General features: G+C 37.9%; 1 protein-coding gene across 1 annotated transcript in view; it reads right to left on the minus strand.

Moving 5' to 3' along the window:
• Positions 1 to 17,660, minus strand: part of RNF17 (ring finger protein 17) — a 55,006-nt gene that overhangs the window by 36,061 nt on the left and 1,285 nt on the right. The window contains exons 4-13 of the mRNA XM_054824959.1: positions 16,975 to 17,033; positions 15,942 to 15,997; positions 14,552 to 14,651; positions 11,485 to 11,565; positions 9,995 to 10,095; positions 8,991 to 9,162; positions 7,610 to 7,686; positions 5,115 to 5,189; positions 3,664 to 3,932; positions 2,388 to 2,465 (exon numbers count right to left, since the gene is read on the minus strand). Coding sequence (XP_054680934.1) covers positions 2,388 to 2,465; positions 3,664 to 3,932; positions 5,115 to 5,189; positions 7,610 to 7,686; positions 8,991 to 9,162; positions 9,995 to 10,095; positions 11,485 to 11,565; positions 14,552 to 14,651; positions 15,942 to 15,997; positions 16,975 to 17,033 — 1,068 coding nt within the window. The remainder of the gene's footprint in view (positions 1 to 2,387; positions 2,466 to 3,663; positions 3,933 to 5,114; positions 5,190 to 7,609; positions 7,687 to 8,990; positions 9,163 to 9,994; positions 10,096 to 11,484; positions 11,566 to 14,551; positions 14,652 to 15,941; positions 15,998 to 16,974; positions 17,034 to 17,660) is intronic.

Raw genomic sequence — 17,660 nt, forward strand, 5'->3', positions numbered from 1 at the left:
CTTATCTCGACCCACAAGCATTTCGTTATGCGTTTTCTTCCCTGACTAGTGAAGGGGGGGGAGTGATAGAGCGGCTCTGGTGGGCACCTGGCCTCCAGCCAGGGTCAACCCACCACAGCACTTTGTATACTTATTCAGTGATAATGCATGAAGATCAAGAATTAGCCTAAGGCTAGCCAAGAGATGACCCTATATAAGACAGTACTTCTGACTAAGCATCCAAATCCTTTGTACTGCAGGTACCTCCCTTGATTTGGGATCCAAAATGCTGGTTTCTTTTTCTGAAGCTACTCACCAAAGGTGGCAGATGGGTCAGAAGGTTTTAGAAGCCCAGCAACTCAATTCCTACAAAAGTATTCTACACCACAGCACTTCCTGCAAAGAGTGGATAGCACTACCTAGATCCAAGGCCACCTGTGTGATCAGGGCACAGCAAATAGATGGCAGTGCTCTAGGATACTGCAAATCTGTCTCTGTGCCCATCTCTGAACTACAACTGATCATGGGCAAAAGATGGTACAAAGAATCTGGCATTTGAAACATTCTGAGCATGTATGCAGGACTGTGGTTCGAAGTTTAGGAAATGCAGTGTCCAGAACAGATGCAAGATTACTCCTGGGCACTTCCAGTGGAAGACATGGTATCTGATTAAAAAGTCTGAATTACTTGAAAGGTTTCAGCTATAGGTACACTAACTCCTTTGGATCACCCCTGGTCTCCAATCATGTGATGAGCCAGCTGGCCTGTGTTAAGTAGACCAGGAAACAGCATGTACTAACAGCCACTTCACTAGATCAGTGGAGGCTGATACCGCCAGCCAAAAAAAGCAATAGGAGCTGGGCCAGTGCTGGATCACTAGAGCCAGATGTATCCAGAAGAGATGTCTTTAAGCTGTATGAGAGTGTTTCTTAAACTAAACGCAAACAAAAAATCCTAACAAATCACAACTGCCTGAAAAGGATTTGAAAAATTTATCAAATATTATTCATCTGATAACTAACCCTACGAACAGGAGAGAATGAAAACCTTACTACATCAAACTTCAAATTATGCTTTCCATAATTTGAAAAGACCCAGTATTGCACAAAATACGTATTTTAGCATATTATTGATAAAAACAATCACATCAAGTAATTGTGATCATTTCATCTCTTAAGATCTTGTTCTCCCAGTGTATATGTGAGAGATACTCAAACTTCAGTGTCTGGAAAGGCTCAAACATCACACAACTGTGATAGCTGTGAGGCATTTCCCTCTCCGTGCAAATTCTTTGATGTCTAATAAAGGGGTGAGCACACTAACTTCAGTGCGGGCATTATGAGAATTTCTCTGCTAACTACTTATTTCCACACAATTTGTTATGGACTTAAAACGCTCAAATTCCCTAACACTCTGTTCAAGTTGCATTAAGAGCAGCCAGCGAATTCAGAAGCTGCTGGACAGGAAATAGGGGACAGTGCATTTATAAGATTCTAAGGTTAAAAAGAAAGAAAACACAAACAAAACCCATCAAAAACCCCAAACAAAACAAAAAATGCAATTTCCTTAATCTTTTTTCTTTGCTAATATTATTTTGTTTCCTAGATTAAGGTAAATCTTTTTGCAGCAGTATTTTCCACATCTGCTTCTTCCTCTGTCAACTTCTTAGGTCAGTTTCCTTCTTTCCCAATACTGTGATCTCTAATTTTCAACTTTTATTACAATTTACACTGAACACTGAATAAAGCTCAAAGCACCACACAAAACCATGCCTACAGAATTTTTGAACGAAGCAACTTATTTTCTCAAATTACTCAGTTTTGTACACTTACCTGTTCGCTCATAATTCAGAAAATCACAGATGGAGGGAGAATAAGATAACAGTTCAAAATTCAGTATATTGACCAAAGTTCAACTATTGATCTAAGAAATGAGTCCCACTGTTCACAGCAAGCACTACTATCATTATGTCAAATGCCTGCCAGGTGTTCGGAAACAATGCCAATGTTGAGTTTCTGAAAGTTGCTTGGGACTTCCTGTATTGCATCTTCCATCTTAAAAGACAGTATAGTCTTTACTTTAGCAAGTAGAGCAGACCAGGGAGTGGTTTTGCAGAGCAAAACTGCTGGTGCTAAGAATGACATCTGCACTGTTACGCAACTCCCAGACTAGTTTGAACTGGAAGGAAATCAATTCACATGCCTCCAAGTCTGCTCTTACATGTGAGCCAATACATGCAAACTAGGGACAGTCAGGAGATCTGCTTCCTAGTCCATTCCTGATCCCAACTAGAATGCTACCGTATGTGTCCAACTCTACAACAAATTCCAGTGTCTGCTCTCACTACTTAAGAGGATCGGGTCCCTTCTAGTAAACTAAACCATCTACCAGATAGGAAAACCACTAACCAGCTTTGTGCTGAAAAGGTGTTTCCTTCTTGAAGGGTTTCTTCCTCTGTTCATCAGCATGATATTCTGTGGGAAACTCTGTTGAATGTTTTAGGACAAAAGTTTAATGAATTAGGTTAGTTAAGTATTTATACATAGGTAGTAAAGCAGCAAACACAGTAAAGAGAAATTAGATGTTTTGTAAGAGTAATGCAAAGGTAAAAATTCTCCTATCTGATGTGACTGAAAGATGCACACACTGTGACTATGCACACATGGCCAGCCCACATGCTAATTCCAAGATCACAGAACTCTCATTACAATTTTTAGCTTCAAGACATGCAAAACTCACGTAACATTGCACTTTGAAGGAATTCTGTTCTGGTAAGAGTTTTGTGAACTACACTGGGATTCTGGAATATGCCATTTTAGACAGTCATGCCCAAGATCTGAAATTTACTTCACCTTGATCACAGCTATATGCTACCACAATTACTCTCACATATCACCCCTGCCCTCTCCCTCATCCTCCTCAATCATTACTAATCATAGGAATTTTCTAGGTGTGTTGTGGACACAGAAGACTCTGAAGTTAAGCATCTTAATTATACCATGGGATGCATCTATGTATTGCTCCCCTATTATCTAATTGGAATTTCCATGTTCCAACTTGTTCCTAACGCCTTCAGCCCTATCCCTGACCACATCCTGGACGCCAGCTTGGTAGAGTCTGCTGGACTCGCTCCAGTATGACAGCAACTTTTGGTACTGCAGGGTCCAAAACTGGACACAGTACTCCACATTCAGTCTCACAAGAGCCTAACACAGGGGAAGGATCACTTCCTGGACCTGTTAGCTACATTCTTACTGATACAGTCCAGGGAAAACGTGACAAGCTGAAAAACCTAATTGTTATGGCCAGTTAACACAGGACGATGCACTGGGAGAAGATTCAGGGAGCCAAGGGAACTGCCAGAAAAGCATCCTCCAGGAGCCAATATCAGAAACTCTGAGGGGGACTGTAACAACTAAGAGTCAGAGGGAATCATCCAGGCAGACACAAGAACTTATGACCCCTCTTTGACAAAACTTCTGAGAAAGTTTTCATTAAGCTAAACTGAAATAGGACAAAAGAGAAATGATGCTAGCTCAAAGGAAGATAAAGTGAAATACAGACATCATTAAAGAATTCATATAAGCCGAGTGTAATTACAAACACACAACATAATACAAAACACACAAATAACATCATGCTGGACAATGGAACGTTGAAAGCATCAGGTATTAAGAAACTTACTTTCCAGGTCATCTTCAAATATTTCTTCTATTATGACATCAGGGCTGGATGGAGACTTGGGTAGAGCAGGAATACTCTGATGACGTATCATAGGAAGTGTTTCTTGTACTTCAGTATTTTTCACTTCTTTGTGAACACCGACTTTATTTGCAAGAGCCTTTATTTTACTCTGTCTGCTAAGTGCTGGAAACATATTCTCTACAGGTGACTGAGTATCACAGCCTGGCACTTTGTCATCAAGGAGAAGAGTGTGTTGTACATTATCTTCACTATATTTGGGAAAACATTTACTTGGAGACAAATTAATATAATCCAGTCTGTTTTCAGAAAGCACACAAGTCAAAGCAGAGGTTTTATTAAGAACATATCACTATGTTAAGAAAACACGTTATAAGAGCTAGTTGAAATAAACTGTGTTATGTTTTTGAATACCAAGACGACAAAAACAGTAACATGATTTCTGAAACCTAAAAAGGACTGGCACAGAAATGGCACATATTCTTGAGTACACTTCAATACAAGAGCTACCCCTGTTTAAATGATCAGAGGTCACAGGTACAAATATAAACTACTTCAAAAAAATGTTATTGATGTGATAGATAGTTCATGTTAAAAACAAAAGGCATGTCAGATACTTTCATATTAAGTTACTTTTCACTGTAATCTGCAGGATTTTCAAATACTACAATATGCCATAAACCTTTATAAACATAACCAGTGCTAACTACAACGGCCCTAAAAGCACTCTATTCCATTTTCTCAAGTTTTTGTCAAAGACTGCAGGGAAAAATAAATAAGGCGGACTAATAAAATAAAGCAATTGTAATTTTTAAAATAAAAGTAGGTTTTTTTCTAATTCAAGTTCATCTGAAGTAATTTATTGTGGTATTTGACACAATCAGTATTTAGACTGTGAAGTGGAAACACTGTAAATTTCAGTATTTGCTGTTGATTTTAGAGATTTATTTACACTTATATGAAGTAATTTTCATATGCTAAAATGATAAACATCTCTATTATGTGTGCTAGGAACATGCAGACCTGGTGTTTAGGGTCACGGTTTAGTGGTGGACTTGGCAGTCCTATGTTAACAGTTGGACTAAATGATCTTAAAGGTCTTTTCCAACCTAAATGATTCTATGATTGTATCACTAAATGCCAAAGCTGAAAAGCATACAGCATAAAAATGAATTTTGGTAACTTAAGTGATACAGTGAAATATAGTTGGGTGAAAAGACAAGTAAAATTGGAATGTCAGAACTGAAACATTAACTGGATTAATTGGAATGCTGATTGAAATACCAGCATCTGAAGTTTTGCTTTGTTTCATTATACTCTTAGAAACCCATAAGCATATACAGATTTTTTATTTTTAAATTTAATCTCCAATAAATATTTAACCATTAGAAGAACAGGTTAAGTTACTGTACCTATCCTGAAAAAATACTTACTGCCCTGTTGTTCCCCATTCAATTTTGCCCAAATTTTTTAACAGAGGTGTAATCTCATCAGTGTTTAGGAAGAATCTCAAGAGAAAAGAAGAAACATTACAAAATGTGACATGAATACATAAATCACTCAGAGTTTGAGATGTATAGTATTTTTCAGCACAATATTCATAGAGGCACAAAGTAAGAGATTAATTACCTACTCAAGTTTCATTCTTCAAATCCTATTAACAACGAGGCCAAGTAAAAGGTCCTGCATATGGCTGGGGCAATCCCAAGTACTGCTATGGGCTGGGCTGAGAATGGATTGAGAGCAGACATGAGGAGGAGGACGTGGGGGTGTTGGTGGACGAGAAGTTCAACGTGAGCCAGCAATGTACGTTTGCAGCCCAGAAAGCCAACTGTATCCTGGGCTGCATCAGAAGTGAGACCAGCAGGTCGAGGGAGGTGATTCTGCCCCTCTACTCTGCTCTCATGAGGTTCCACCTAGAGGAGTACTATGTCCAGCTCTGGGGTTCCCAGTACGAGAAGAACATGGAGCTGTTAGAGCAAGTCCAGAGGAGGGCCACAAAGATAACAAGAGGGCTGAAGCACCTCTCCTATGAGGACAGGATGAGAGAGTTGGGCTTGTTCAGCCTGGAGAAAAGTCTCCGGGGAGACCTTATAGCAGCCTTCCAGTTTCTAAAGGGGGGCCTACAGGAAAGCTGGAGAGGCACTGTTTACAAGGGTGTGTAGCGATAGGACGAGGGGTAACAGCTTTAAACTGAAAGAGGGTAGATTTAGATTAGATATAAGGAAGAAATTCTTCCCTGTGAGGGTGGTGAGGCAGTGGAACAGGTTGCCCAGAGAGGCTGTGGATGCCCCCTCCCTGGAAGTGTTCAAGGCCAGGTTGGATGGGGCTTTGGGCAGTTAGATGTAGATGGTCTTTCAAAGTCTCTTCCAATCCAAAGCATTCTATGATTCTATGTTTTAGCTTTCTTCCAGGTTGGGAGAGTTTGCCATTGTGCATTTAAACAGGCTTCTCCAAAATTCTCATTCACCACTGACGTCTTCAAAAACAGGCCATACCTAACAAGTCTTTAAATTTACTAAAAGATGATTTTAAAGATACCTTTATCCATATTCTAATGATTCAACTAACATATGACAGGAGTCATAATTTTTGTCAAGCATTGGAACAGGCTGCCCAGGGAAGTGATTGAGTCACCATCCCTAGAGGCATTTGGCTGAGAGTTGGGGTCGTTCAGCCTGGAGAAGAGAAGGCTCTGGAGAGACCTTAGTGCAGCCTTTCAGTACTTAAAGGGGGCTTAAAAGAAAGATGTGGACAAGCTTTTTAATAGGGCCTGCAGCAACAGGACAGGGGGTAATGGTTTTAAACTAAACCAAGGTAGATTTAGACTAGATATAAGGAAGAAATGTTTTACCATGAGGGTGGTGAGGCACTGGAACAGGTTGCCCAGGGAGGTGGTAGATGCCCCATCCCTGGAAACATTCAAAGTCACGTTGGATAGGGCTCTGAGCAACCTGATTCTAGTTGAATCTGAATCTCGTTGCAGCAGAGTTGGACTAGATGACTTTTAAAGTCCCTTCTGACTCAAACTGTTTGATGATGTTATAAACTGAAACATGTAGACATGGTGCTTAGGGATATGGTTTAGCAGTGGACTTGGTAGTATTAGGTTAACAGTTGGACTTTATGATCTGAAGGGTCTTTTCCAAACTGAATGATTCTGATTTTATGGTAATTTTTTCACACTTTGCATGCATATAATCAACCCTGAGCTTCATTCCTCTGTGCCGGTCAGAATCTGATGTCACACAACCACTCTATCCCCCAGAATGGTTCCATGTCCTGAAATACACGGGGTTCCCCAAGATGTTCCAACATAACACCACCTTTGTTCTATCCCTCCTTCGTCATTCCTGAACGTGGCCTTTATACACTAGGGTTACGGTACGCTGACCAGTCTCATGACCAAACTGCACAGGGTGAGCTGTACCACAGCCATGACACATTTTCTTACTCATTTCTGGTACAGAAATCATATTTGTCACTATCAATGAGGGCAACATGGTAACTGGGATTTTGCACAAATTTCTCCTTAGACATCAGTGCCCCAAAAACCATTTAAGTCTTTCCTGAAGGTGGGAAACATATTCATTTTTAAAAAAATAATTAAGCCATTGTTTCCCCAATTTATTTCTACCTATAAGGGGTGGAGAGGAAGTAGGAAAGTGGCAGAAGTTTGTCAAGAATTTTTTAAATGCATATATATTTGTTTACATAGCTGCAAATTGTATGTGCTTTCTCCCTGATGCCTCAGATGAAGGCTACTGCGCATTGTCAGTGATGAGTTTATATTCATCTGAATTAGTAGTTTTTCAGTAAAATGCAAGTGAAGCAGCTCAATTTCTGCTGTTTAACTGCTATATGAATAGTTTTTGTAATCCAGTGCATCCATTTACCTCCCAATATACCTCCCACTCCAGTCATTTACCTTGGAAGTACTTTTTCCTTCAAAATATTCATTCTTGAGAGTTCAGTGTCAACTGGCAACTTTAAATTATAAATAACCTGAAATTAAGAAATACAGTCTTAGCTTCTATTGTTCTCCACGTGGTCTAGTGGAGGGCGTCCCTGCCCGCAGCAGGGGAATTGGAACTAGATGATCTTTAAGGTCCCTTCCAACCCAAACCATTCTATGATTCTATGATTATACAAAAAGCAGATTATACAGGCACCTATTATTTACAACATGGCAAAGCCAGAGTAAGACATGTTTAATTTTACAGAAAAACCCAAGAGTTTACTCATTAACAGCCAATAGTTAATTCTCAATTATGCCTTCTTACATTGCTAAGACCTAGTGGTTGGAGATTTTGTAACATTAGCATGTAAACAGAAGCACGAGTCAGATTTTCCTTTTGTATGAACAGCTACTGAGAAGGTGACTTCTAAGAAAGAAGGTAGGCCGAGGGGAGGACAGTGGTGGGTGCCAGCTTGGCACCCAGTGGTGGGTGTCACACTTGACAAGATGAAGGCAAATGCCAGAAAAAAAAAGGAGGATCAGACCTCTTTCCTGGGTTAGATAAGACAGACAATTTCTTCACGTGGACAGTGACAACTAGATGCAAGGAACACGACAGTCCAAAAGTCACACTACTTCAAAGAATGACGAGACCAGTTATTATTTTTCTCAATACACAGACTACAAAGGATCCAAATGAAGTAACTGGGTAGCAGATTTAGAAAGAACAGAGGAAGTTATTTTATATATACCTCATTTTAAATATTAAAACATGGAACCCACTGCCACTGCATATGCATACATACATATATTGTACATATGTAGACACACACACACACACTGCCACAAGCATTATGAAGACATTCAAGGAAGTGTTACACAAGCTTATGATACACTGAGGTAATGTTTACTCAGTGTAATGACCCTCACGTATCCTAGTGATTATAAAATCCTTAACCTTCAACTGGCTATTAATTCTGGAGTAGTTCAGTGAGGTCTGGAATGGGAAAGGCTTGAGAGACTTCTAAAGTACTGAAAACACTGCCCTTTCACTGATCAGTAAGTACCATGTCACAGTTTTCCTGTCCTCCCCTTCCATCTGCTATTTCAGGTAGCAAGCTTTTCGAGGCAAGAACCATCTTTTTTGTTTCACATCAGTCACCAGACCCTAATTTGTGACCAAGGCCAAATATAAACTGTGTATGTGTGTAGAGGTGGCGTAAGAATACATTACTGGAAAAATCTCAGTGTTGAAGTCAGAAAACTGAAAGACAGATCACAGAAACTTTCAATCAAATGTTGAATGTATTCATTAAAAAGACATTATTTCACAGTGCAAGAATGTAACTACCTGAGTGAGATCACAATAGGTTCTTACAGAAGGTGTAATTTTTAATTCCTTTGCAATCCTAATGGCACCAATCAAGCACTTTCTCTTCTCTTCAATGATTTGCTTTGCTTTTGCAATACCAGCACTGTAGTTGTTGATGCTCTTCACTAATTCTGCACACAGATTCCTTTTCCTGTATTAAAAATATTATTTTTCAGAATTTAATAAGCACTCAACCATACAGATTCGAAGTTCAACTATAACACACCATTGCCAGTCACACCACAATACCAAGTGGATATGTCTCACACAGAAATATCATTTTCCTCAAACAGTGAAAAGCATGGAAAACCCATTTAATAATACAAGGAACTACAAAAGTTAACAGTTCACACTGAAAAGCCATTTCATTTGGAGAAACATTTTTTTTTTAATTAAATGTTTAAAGCACTCTTCCATTCAAGCCTCCTGGTACTTCCATGCACATCCAACTGAAAACTTAGCAGTTGGATTTTACAGTTCAGTCCATTAAGGTATCAGATCTCCCTCTCAAGAGTCTCTTCTGGAATCCTTAGCTTTGACACGCCCTCCACCCACTTAAAACTGAAGATAGAAATATTTTTGAAAATGAAGAAATAGTGTCCTTGGGCTTCTATCAGCTTGAAAATTTGCAGAAAGTCAATTTTTAAAAAAGTTATTATTGCTGTTAAACTGATCATCCACTAATGACAGTATCAAAACACCCTCATAATTGAGCTATTTCAGAAAACTAACATCACTAAGACTATTCTAAGTTTTTTCTGGTTTTAAAGTGCAGAGGCTACATACACTAGTGTTCTCCAACCGTGCAAACCAGCTCCAAAATGCCACTATTAAAAGGTAAAAATATTGCACAAAAATTAAAGACAGGTATTATGAAATACTGTTATGAGGACAACTGAAATTTTATTTTGAATTCTTTTGTCTGAATTAGAAACAACTATGCAATAAAAACAACCCCACCATCCTACAAACCATATTACTACCTTGAGAGGAGAGAAGTAATAAGGTCATCAAACATTCTATCTGCTGTTGCTGCAACTTCGTCTCCTTCCTGTTTCATTTTCAATTCCAGGTATTTCAGCATCTATTTTGTTCAATAATGAAGTGTTGAACAAACATGCATATATTATTCATTGTTATTATTATTTCATTATTCTCACATTACTTTTTTAAAAATTCAGAACAGAAGCAATGAACAGTAAGACAGTGATCAATACTACAGCAGAAAGAGTGACACTTTAACCAATTATAGCTCATTAATGCCTTTGTTTTCTCTAAGGTCTAGTCAGCTCACACTGTCTGGATCCTCATGTCAATTGAAGTCTTTAGGTCTACGAGGCAAGAAGCACACAGATCTTGGGCCCACTGCCTCACTTTCCTTACTTGACATTCTAACATAGTTCCATACACAGATTTCTACTGGTTATTTTAAACTCATTGTGAGCACAAAGGAAAAAAATACAGATTCTTCCTCTGGCTAAGCATCAGTTTTGTCACTATAGTTGCATTTAACGAAGATGACGATGGAAAAAAATCTCAGTAATGCAACACTGCTTTGGCAATTCTCAGTCCTTGTTTGAAGGCCACAGTTGTATGCATGAGTTATTGTATTGGAGCTGCTGAAACGGCAGGTTTTTTTACAAGATGCTATTAGTATATAAATTAGGTATTTAACATAATTCTGCTTAACCGACAGATCAGCCACTGCAACAAATCAAGTTAGAAAGGGAATGGTAAACAGCTTATGACACTTCATGCCACACTTAATAGAATGAATTTGCTTTAAGCTTTTGGATCATTAAACACTTCTATGCTTGAATATCTTAGAATACATGTAAAATGTAAATAAATGGCAAAAGAACTGCAAGTTTTTCCACAGCACATTTAATAAGAGTTGAAGTTTAAATAAAATAAATATCATTGACGAAGTTCACAGGTTACTCAGTAAAACCTATTAACAGCATTATCCAGTATTTTAAGTCTTCCTGTATTTTATACTTTGCATAAAAATGCATTACTTGGTTTACGTATTTTGGATATTGTGTTTGTTAAAATTATTACTTCTTTGCCCAGATAATTTCTTTTACACCTTTAAATCCAGAGAGAGGCATGTGAAAACTAGGAAGTCAGCACAGCTGCTACAGCAAAAACAAACACTGAAAGGAAACACAAGCTTAGTACTTAAAGACTGGCTTATATATGGTTCTGCTAAATATTTGGATTGACCTAGTAACTGTATGTTATGCATAGGCTCACTACTCCTGTAGTCTGTAAACTCCATACTACAGTCTAGAGTTTAAAGCTGTATATTCACAGAAATAGCACAAACAGTTGAAGGACAGAAGAGATATCAAAACAAAGGTAGTAAAAGCATGTTTAAATAGCATGTTAATGTGTAACTACTCATAACAAAAAGTTTCAGTCAAGGATAGGATTTAATATTTCATTATTTATTTAACTTATCTTCACCCACCTTGCCTGCATCATGTAAGTGGCTGAGATTACAAATAGCTATGCACAAAGCTTCGTCAATATCTTCCATAGTTTTGCTGACCTGGGGAAAGATTTGCCAATGAATATAGAGTTGCTTATATGACCGGAAGACAAGATGGGCTATACTAATTTGCCATTTTCACAGAGGCACTTTATGTGGGCAACTGATGATCCGTGTAAGGCTCTCAGCAGCTCTATAGCTGCAAACAGGCCCAAAATACTTAGCTCGCCTGAATTACACTGAGAACATATACACTGTATTATTTCTGAAACATGGATCCTAAATATTTTTGTTAAATACATGCAATTTATTTGCACACACACATAAACCAAATGAAAAGATAGTACATGAAGGAAAAGCATAATAAAGTTAATAATACAGAGGAAAGAAAACATGCAAGATTGAAGAATGGGAATACTGTAGCCTAGAAAAAAAATAAAATATTTAGGAATATCATTTGGGGAAAGCCAATAAAATGTAATAAGCTCCCAATGTTATGCTGATGCAAGCATATTCATATTTGCATATGAATCAGAACAAAGGTACATACAGAAATGTCTTATTTTGTCACTTGCTGAGGGATATTAGTTGTTTAATGTAAATAAGTATGTTTAAATTAGAATAAATTACTTATGATCATAATAGAGTATGATTTGTGCTGTTTGCTTAGCTTTACTTAGCATGAGTGGCTAGATCTGCTGAAGCCTTTAGGCCGTGATAGAGGCATTTTTCTCAGTAATTTTCCTAGTAGTTTTCCTAATGGCTAGTACAGTGCTGTGTTTAGTCTTTTAGCATGGGAAAGTATTTTGATATCACATTAATGTCTTGGTAGTGTTCTTCCCCAAGTCTGGGACTCTTAGGTTCTCCATGTTGCACCAGCAAGGGCAGGTGCACAAGGAGCCTAAACCAGAAGATAAGGATGCTCCAACCTTTGGGGAAAACTGCGGAAACTGCAAGTCAACAAGGTAAGACCCTGCCTGCCTGGACACAGAAGAAGAATCCAATTAGATCTTAGAAGACCCCAGACCAAATATCACCATTGGACTAAAGGACGCGTGGACAGTGCATGAAGGGCACACGAGGGGCGGGTGTATGGGACCCAAAGGTGTAATTGCCCCAGGATTTCTTTGTTCCGGGTCCCCTTCTTTGGAAGCACCCAGCCCAGGCTGATCCTGCTGCTGCACCTTTCAATTGAATTAATTATTTTATAAAATCTGACACCTGTGATTCTGCTGTGGGAAACCTAGGGTCAAGCCTGAAGACGGAGGAAGCGTGCCCAAGAATAAGTGCGTGTGTGCGACACCATGAATGATGTGTGAATGCTCAGGCAGCAGCTACTCCTTTAAGATCACTGACACTACTAAAGCTAGTTAAGTGTACTGGTATTTTGCTAAAAGCAAAATGAAAACATCTTCAGCTGGGGATGCCCCAAGAAGTCAGGGATGGTGCTGTGTAAGTCTGTCACTATTAAGCAACCAGTTCACTTTGCCAAAAGGTAACTTAACTAACATGCAAACATCTCCAACTTCTAAAGGGTTCCTCACTAGTGTTAACGAGAACACACACAAACTAGAGAGAAATGAAAGTTTACAGTTCAAAAACCTGGAATAGTTCTGCCTCTGACCAGATGCTGGTATAAGTGAAAGGAAGTGCTGCCCACAATGTGGAAGGGATCTGTCAGTCACACACATCATTATGGAGTTTATTAAAGATATTTGTTGTCACCTTCATCTCTAGAACAACTTTTCAATTAATGTATCTGAACATCTCAGACTAATTATGTCTTCTTCCTAGGAGCAGAAAAAGGGAAGAAAACCCTCCTGCTATTATGACTTGGATGTTAACTGTGTTAGGAATACTTCCCTATGACAACTATTCCCACTCTATTTTGAGCAGATGCAAGGAGACATAATAGGTAAAGATGTCATGGAATTACATTGCTCCCCCTTTACTTTGTGGTTCTCATTATGATCAATGATGCAGTAATAAAAAAATACTTCCAAAACTCAAAAGACATGGATATACTCATTCAGTGACGTAAGAAATGATACTGCCAAAGATCTAGTAATCATCAAACACAAAATAAAGGAGTCTGAAAAACACTTAAAGAAAGAAAAGCAAGTAGCAGTTAGACTAGGATGTCAATAAATGTGGGTTTTCTCATAAGCTCATTCACAACGACTTTCTTCAAAAAAAGAAAATATTCTGTCAACAGAAGAGGTGACTACCATCAAAATATTATTTAAGACCTCAAACTCAAGATGCTTCAAAGATAACCTCGGGCTATTTCCTTTAATATTTTGTCAACAGTAATATAGTGGAGTTTAAGACAGCATGATTACCTCAGATAGACTTTTCAAAAAAGTGTTCAGAAAAGAAAACTAATTTCAAACTTTAATGGGCACTATAACAAAACTTCCTAAGGAGCCAAGACAGACATTTGCAAGTTATGATTCTTTCAAAGTAACTGTACAGGACAATCTCCATAGAAGAAAACAGGACTGGCAGAGGATATATCATTCATTTCCATTTTATTCTGTCATTTTAAAATATCTGCAACATCAGTTCACCTTGCCTAAAATTTCACAAACCGCATTCAGAAAGATCAGGTTAGAAAACTTAATAGAATGTTTCAGGAGAGATCCATTTGTCCAACAACCTTATTGCCCTGAATGACTACTTTAAGGATGTGTTGCATGAGCCTTGCAGCTGTCTTGAATTTAAAAAGAAATAAAACAGCCCCAAACCCAAATACTGTGAAGCCTCAGTGGTTTTTTTTTTTAGGAAAAGCTAAATTCAAAATACATAGTTTCACAGCCAGCTGAATAGACCAGCCCTCCTCAGCTACGATCTGGTTGGGTTTGAGCTGCATTCTTTTTGTCAAGTTATTTTATTAACACTGTAGCTGCACATCAAATCTAGGACAACATGGAATAATAGCACATAACTATTAAAGCTACAATTTTTTCTATTTTAAGAAGTGCAATATTAGCTATGCACATACAAAAAATGAGTGAAAGTATAAGGAAATTCCGTATTAACACACCATGTCTGCTGATGGAGCTCGAGCTGGTTTATCCCTCAGCCCACCATTTGAAGAAACTAGGTGCTGAACATTTTTATCTTCAATAATGTGATTGAAGGGCCTGTAAAACAAACCTTTAAGGAAAACACCTATACATTTTAAATAAAATATCAAACTTCCACAAGTACTTTAGACACAATTTGAGTATTTCAAACTCTGTCATTAAATACATACACACACACCTATTTTTAAGACAGGAGAAATCAGACTGTGATATAGCACAGATAAAGTTTCCTTTCTACTAGCATCATCTTAAAATTAATCTTTAGTAATTATTTTTCATCTGACAATTTTGGCAAGGCTGAACAAAACCTTAGTAGGTGGTAGTGATTCTTACCCTCAATGAGAGTAAAATGCATGCATGACTATTAACATTCCAGGATTCATTTTTCATTTGTTGCCCAAATATTTTCTTTTAGATATCCCATCAGATATTGATTAGGCTATTAAAATCTTTAGAATACAGGACAGATTATACTAAAACCATCTATTGACAACGTGTTAAGAAGGCTCTTAAATTCTGTTGTATGGTCACCCATCCCTGCTCTTCTGCAAAGTACACGTGGATCTAAACAGCTGTTAAAGATTCTCACAGAAACAGTCTGCATACACCAGCCTAACTACAGGAAGGAAGCACTGTGGCGTTCTTCCTGTGCTCAGTTTGCTGTTTCTGATGGACTTGGAGAACATTGCTGCACAGACTGACAGCCATACGTGAAATCCTGAGTTTCTATTTTACTTTGGGAAAAGTTAGCGATGCATGTTACATACAGGAAACTTATCTTCTTAGATTGGTGTATCTCCCTTACAGGAACAGATTCCTTATATAAAACACCTGTAAGAATTATCTGGGCCTATTCTCATTTGTATCAACGTGAATCTCCACAGCAACGGCAGTGCTTTCAGCCTTCCTTCAAGTTCACACAGGCTAGATAAATAAGCAAGTTCATGTAATTTAGATATGACAATACCACAGAACATTGCTGGCATCTATCTTTATAGCTGTGACTGGTTATCTAAGCAGAAGGTGTAATGGGAGTAGCAGGACAGTGGGGGGAAGGATATGATGATATGTACAGTCCTTCCTACCACAGCCTAGCATTTCAGTAGGTCTCTACTCTCCCTCTGAACTCTTGTATTTCAGTGAAACGTTATTTGTACTCAAACATCAAGCAAGTTGTGTTCCCACAGTACTAGACACCCATACTAAGAACACATTAGTAAAGTTTAAAGAACACATTAAAAAAAAATATCATCCCAAGAAAAACACCTGGAAATGCTTGCTCAGTCAAGTCCTCCCCTATTATGGCATCTAAACCCATACAAAACAGTTGAGTTAATAAAGGTTTACCTTGCTAGCTTTTCTGAGTTGCCACTGCACAGCCCAAGCTCAAAATCAGTTTGGGTCTAAATTCAGACGGAAAGAGTAAAGCAAGTTCAAATACAGGGTTAAATCCAAGTCCCAGTAAAAAACGTTCTATAAGCCTGTTTTCACCTTCAGTACAACCCCCCCTTGTTTCAATGAAACCAAGTTTCAAAGCAAGTGCCGTTGAATTAGCAAGGAGAGGTATAAGAAAACAACTTCCAAGACAAAGCTCTGTAGCCATCAGCGTAACTTTGTGGTAAATGAAAAGCATTCCTAGTAAAAGGAATGCTGATTTCCTGTTTGCTTTTAGTATTTTCCCAGTATTATGCAAAACTTCTAACACAGAGCATTAGTGAACCCAATCACAACTTATTTTTTCAATAAAGTTTAATGATGAGGCTTAATTCCAAAGACTTATTTGCAATAAATGCTAAATCTGAATTTCATAACAGAAAAAACAGAATGGCCACACCCTATCTTTTGCATAAATTGAACATAAAAAAGCTTAACGTTTGCTTTGCAGAACTCTATATTTTGGACAAATGACATCAGCTTGTTGTAACACAGAAAAGATTGACAAGCAGAGCATTTTTTAAATGCAGAAACAGAAACATATTCATAAGTTATACACTACCATGCAAAGGGAAATTTAAAAAAAATAATAATCTTTTAAGTCCTTCTATTTGGGAGCTGACAGGGAAAGAGGTTTGGGTTGTTTTCTTTTTTTTAAAAACATATATATGCACCAGTTGCTTTCTTGCACATTATGTGCAGATGAGAAGGTAGAACAGAGTTGGCAACATGAGGCACTAATGAGAACTGTAAATTAAGCTTTCCTAAAACCAGACTTTGGACATCAGATGCACACTACATAGCTGTGCTGCATAATGAGAAATGCTAGCAAAGTCTTGCTGGGGAGGAAGTGGTTATGAAGTGCTAAGAAAATGCATAAGATTCTGTAATATTACTATTTCAGACCACCACAGTGACTACTGAACAGACCTTTAGATGAACTTACTTCTGTAGAAGAGAAACCAAATAAATCAGTGTCTTCATCCTTCACATCATCATGCAATGCTGTAAAAGCAAGCAAAGGAAACACTTGACTGCGAATGTTAACTGGAGGGCATCTTAATTAATCAATGAGACAAACAGGAATATATGATCACTGGAGTAGTCTTCTATATAGTATTCATCAAGTCAACAGGAATCTGGACATTGAGTTTTATAATGACAGAATTTGAAAGCTAGGAATAGAAGTCAATAGCTATGGAAGTTATCTTGGAATGACAAAAACTTACTTGCATTTAATGATTAGGGTATTATCTGCATGATTAGCTATATTACATTGCTGTTATATTCAGGACAGGATAAACACATGAAAGAGAAGGTAAAAAGGCAAAAGAAAACACAAATTCAAAATGTGTACCTACAAGCATAGGAAAAAACCCTGTTTCATAAAGCATCCATAAATACTATGTATTCAACACAATTTTACAACTCTTGGAAAAAAGATACTCAGGCAGAAAATCCTATTAAAAATGAGGTTTCTTTTAAAACAAACTTTTCAGTAGCTTTGTCAAGAAAAACAGCAGGAGGGGAAGAGAAAAGTATTGGTTGTTCTTGCTAAGTACTGGAAATGTAGTAAATAAACAATGCGTTAATCAAACCTGTCACCCCATCTATTGTCATTAACAGACCCTA

This window comes from Grus americana, chromosome 1 (genome assembly GCF_028858705.1).
Source record: "Grus americana isolate bGruAme1 chromosome 1, bGruAme1.mat, whole genome shotgun sequence".
Lineage (NCBI taxonomy): Eukaryota > Metazoa > Chordata > Aves > Gruiformes > Gruidae > Grus > Grus americana.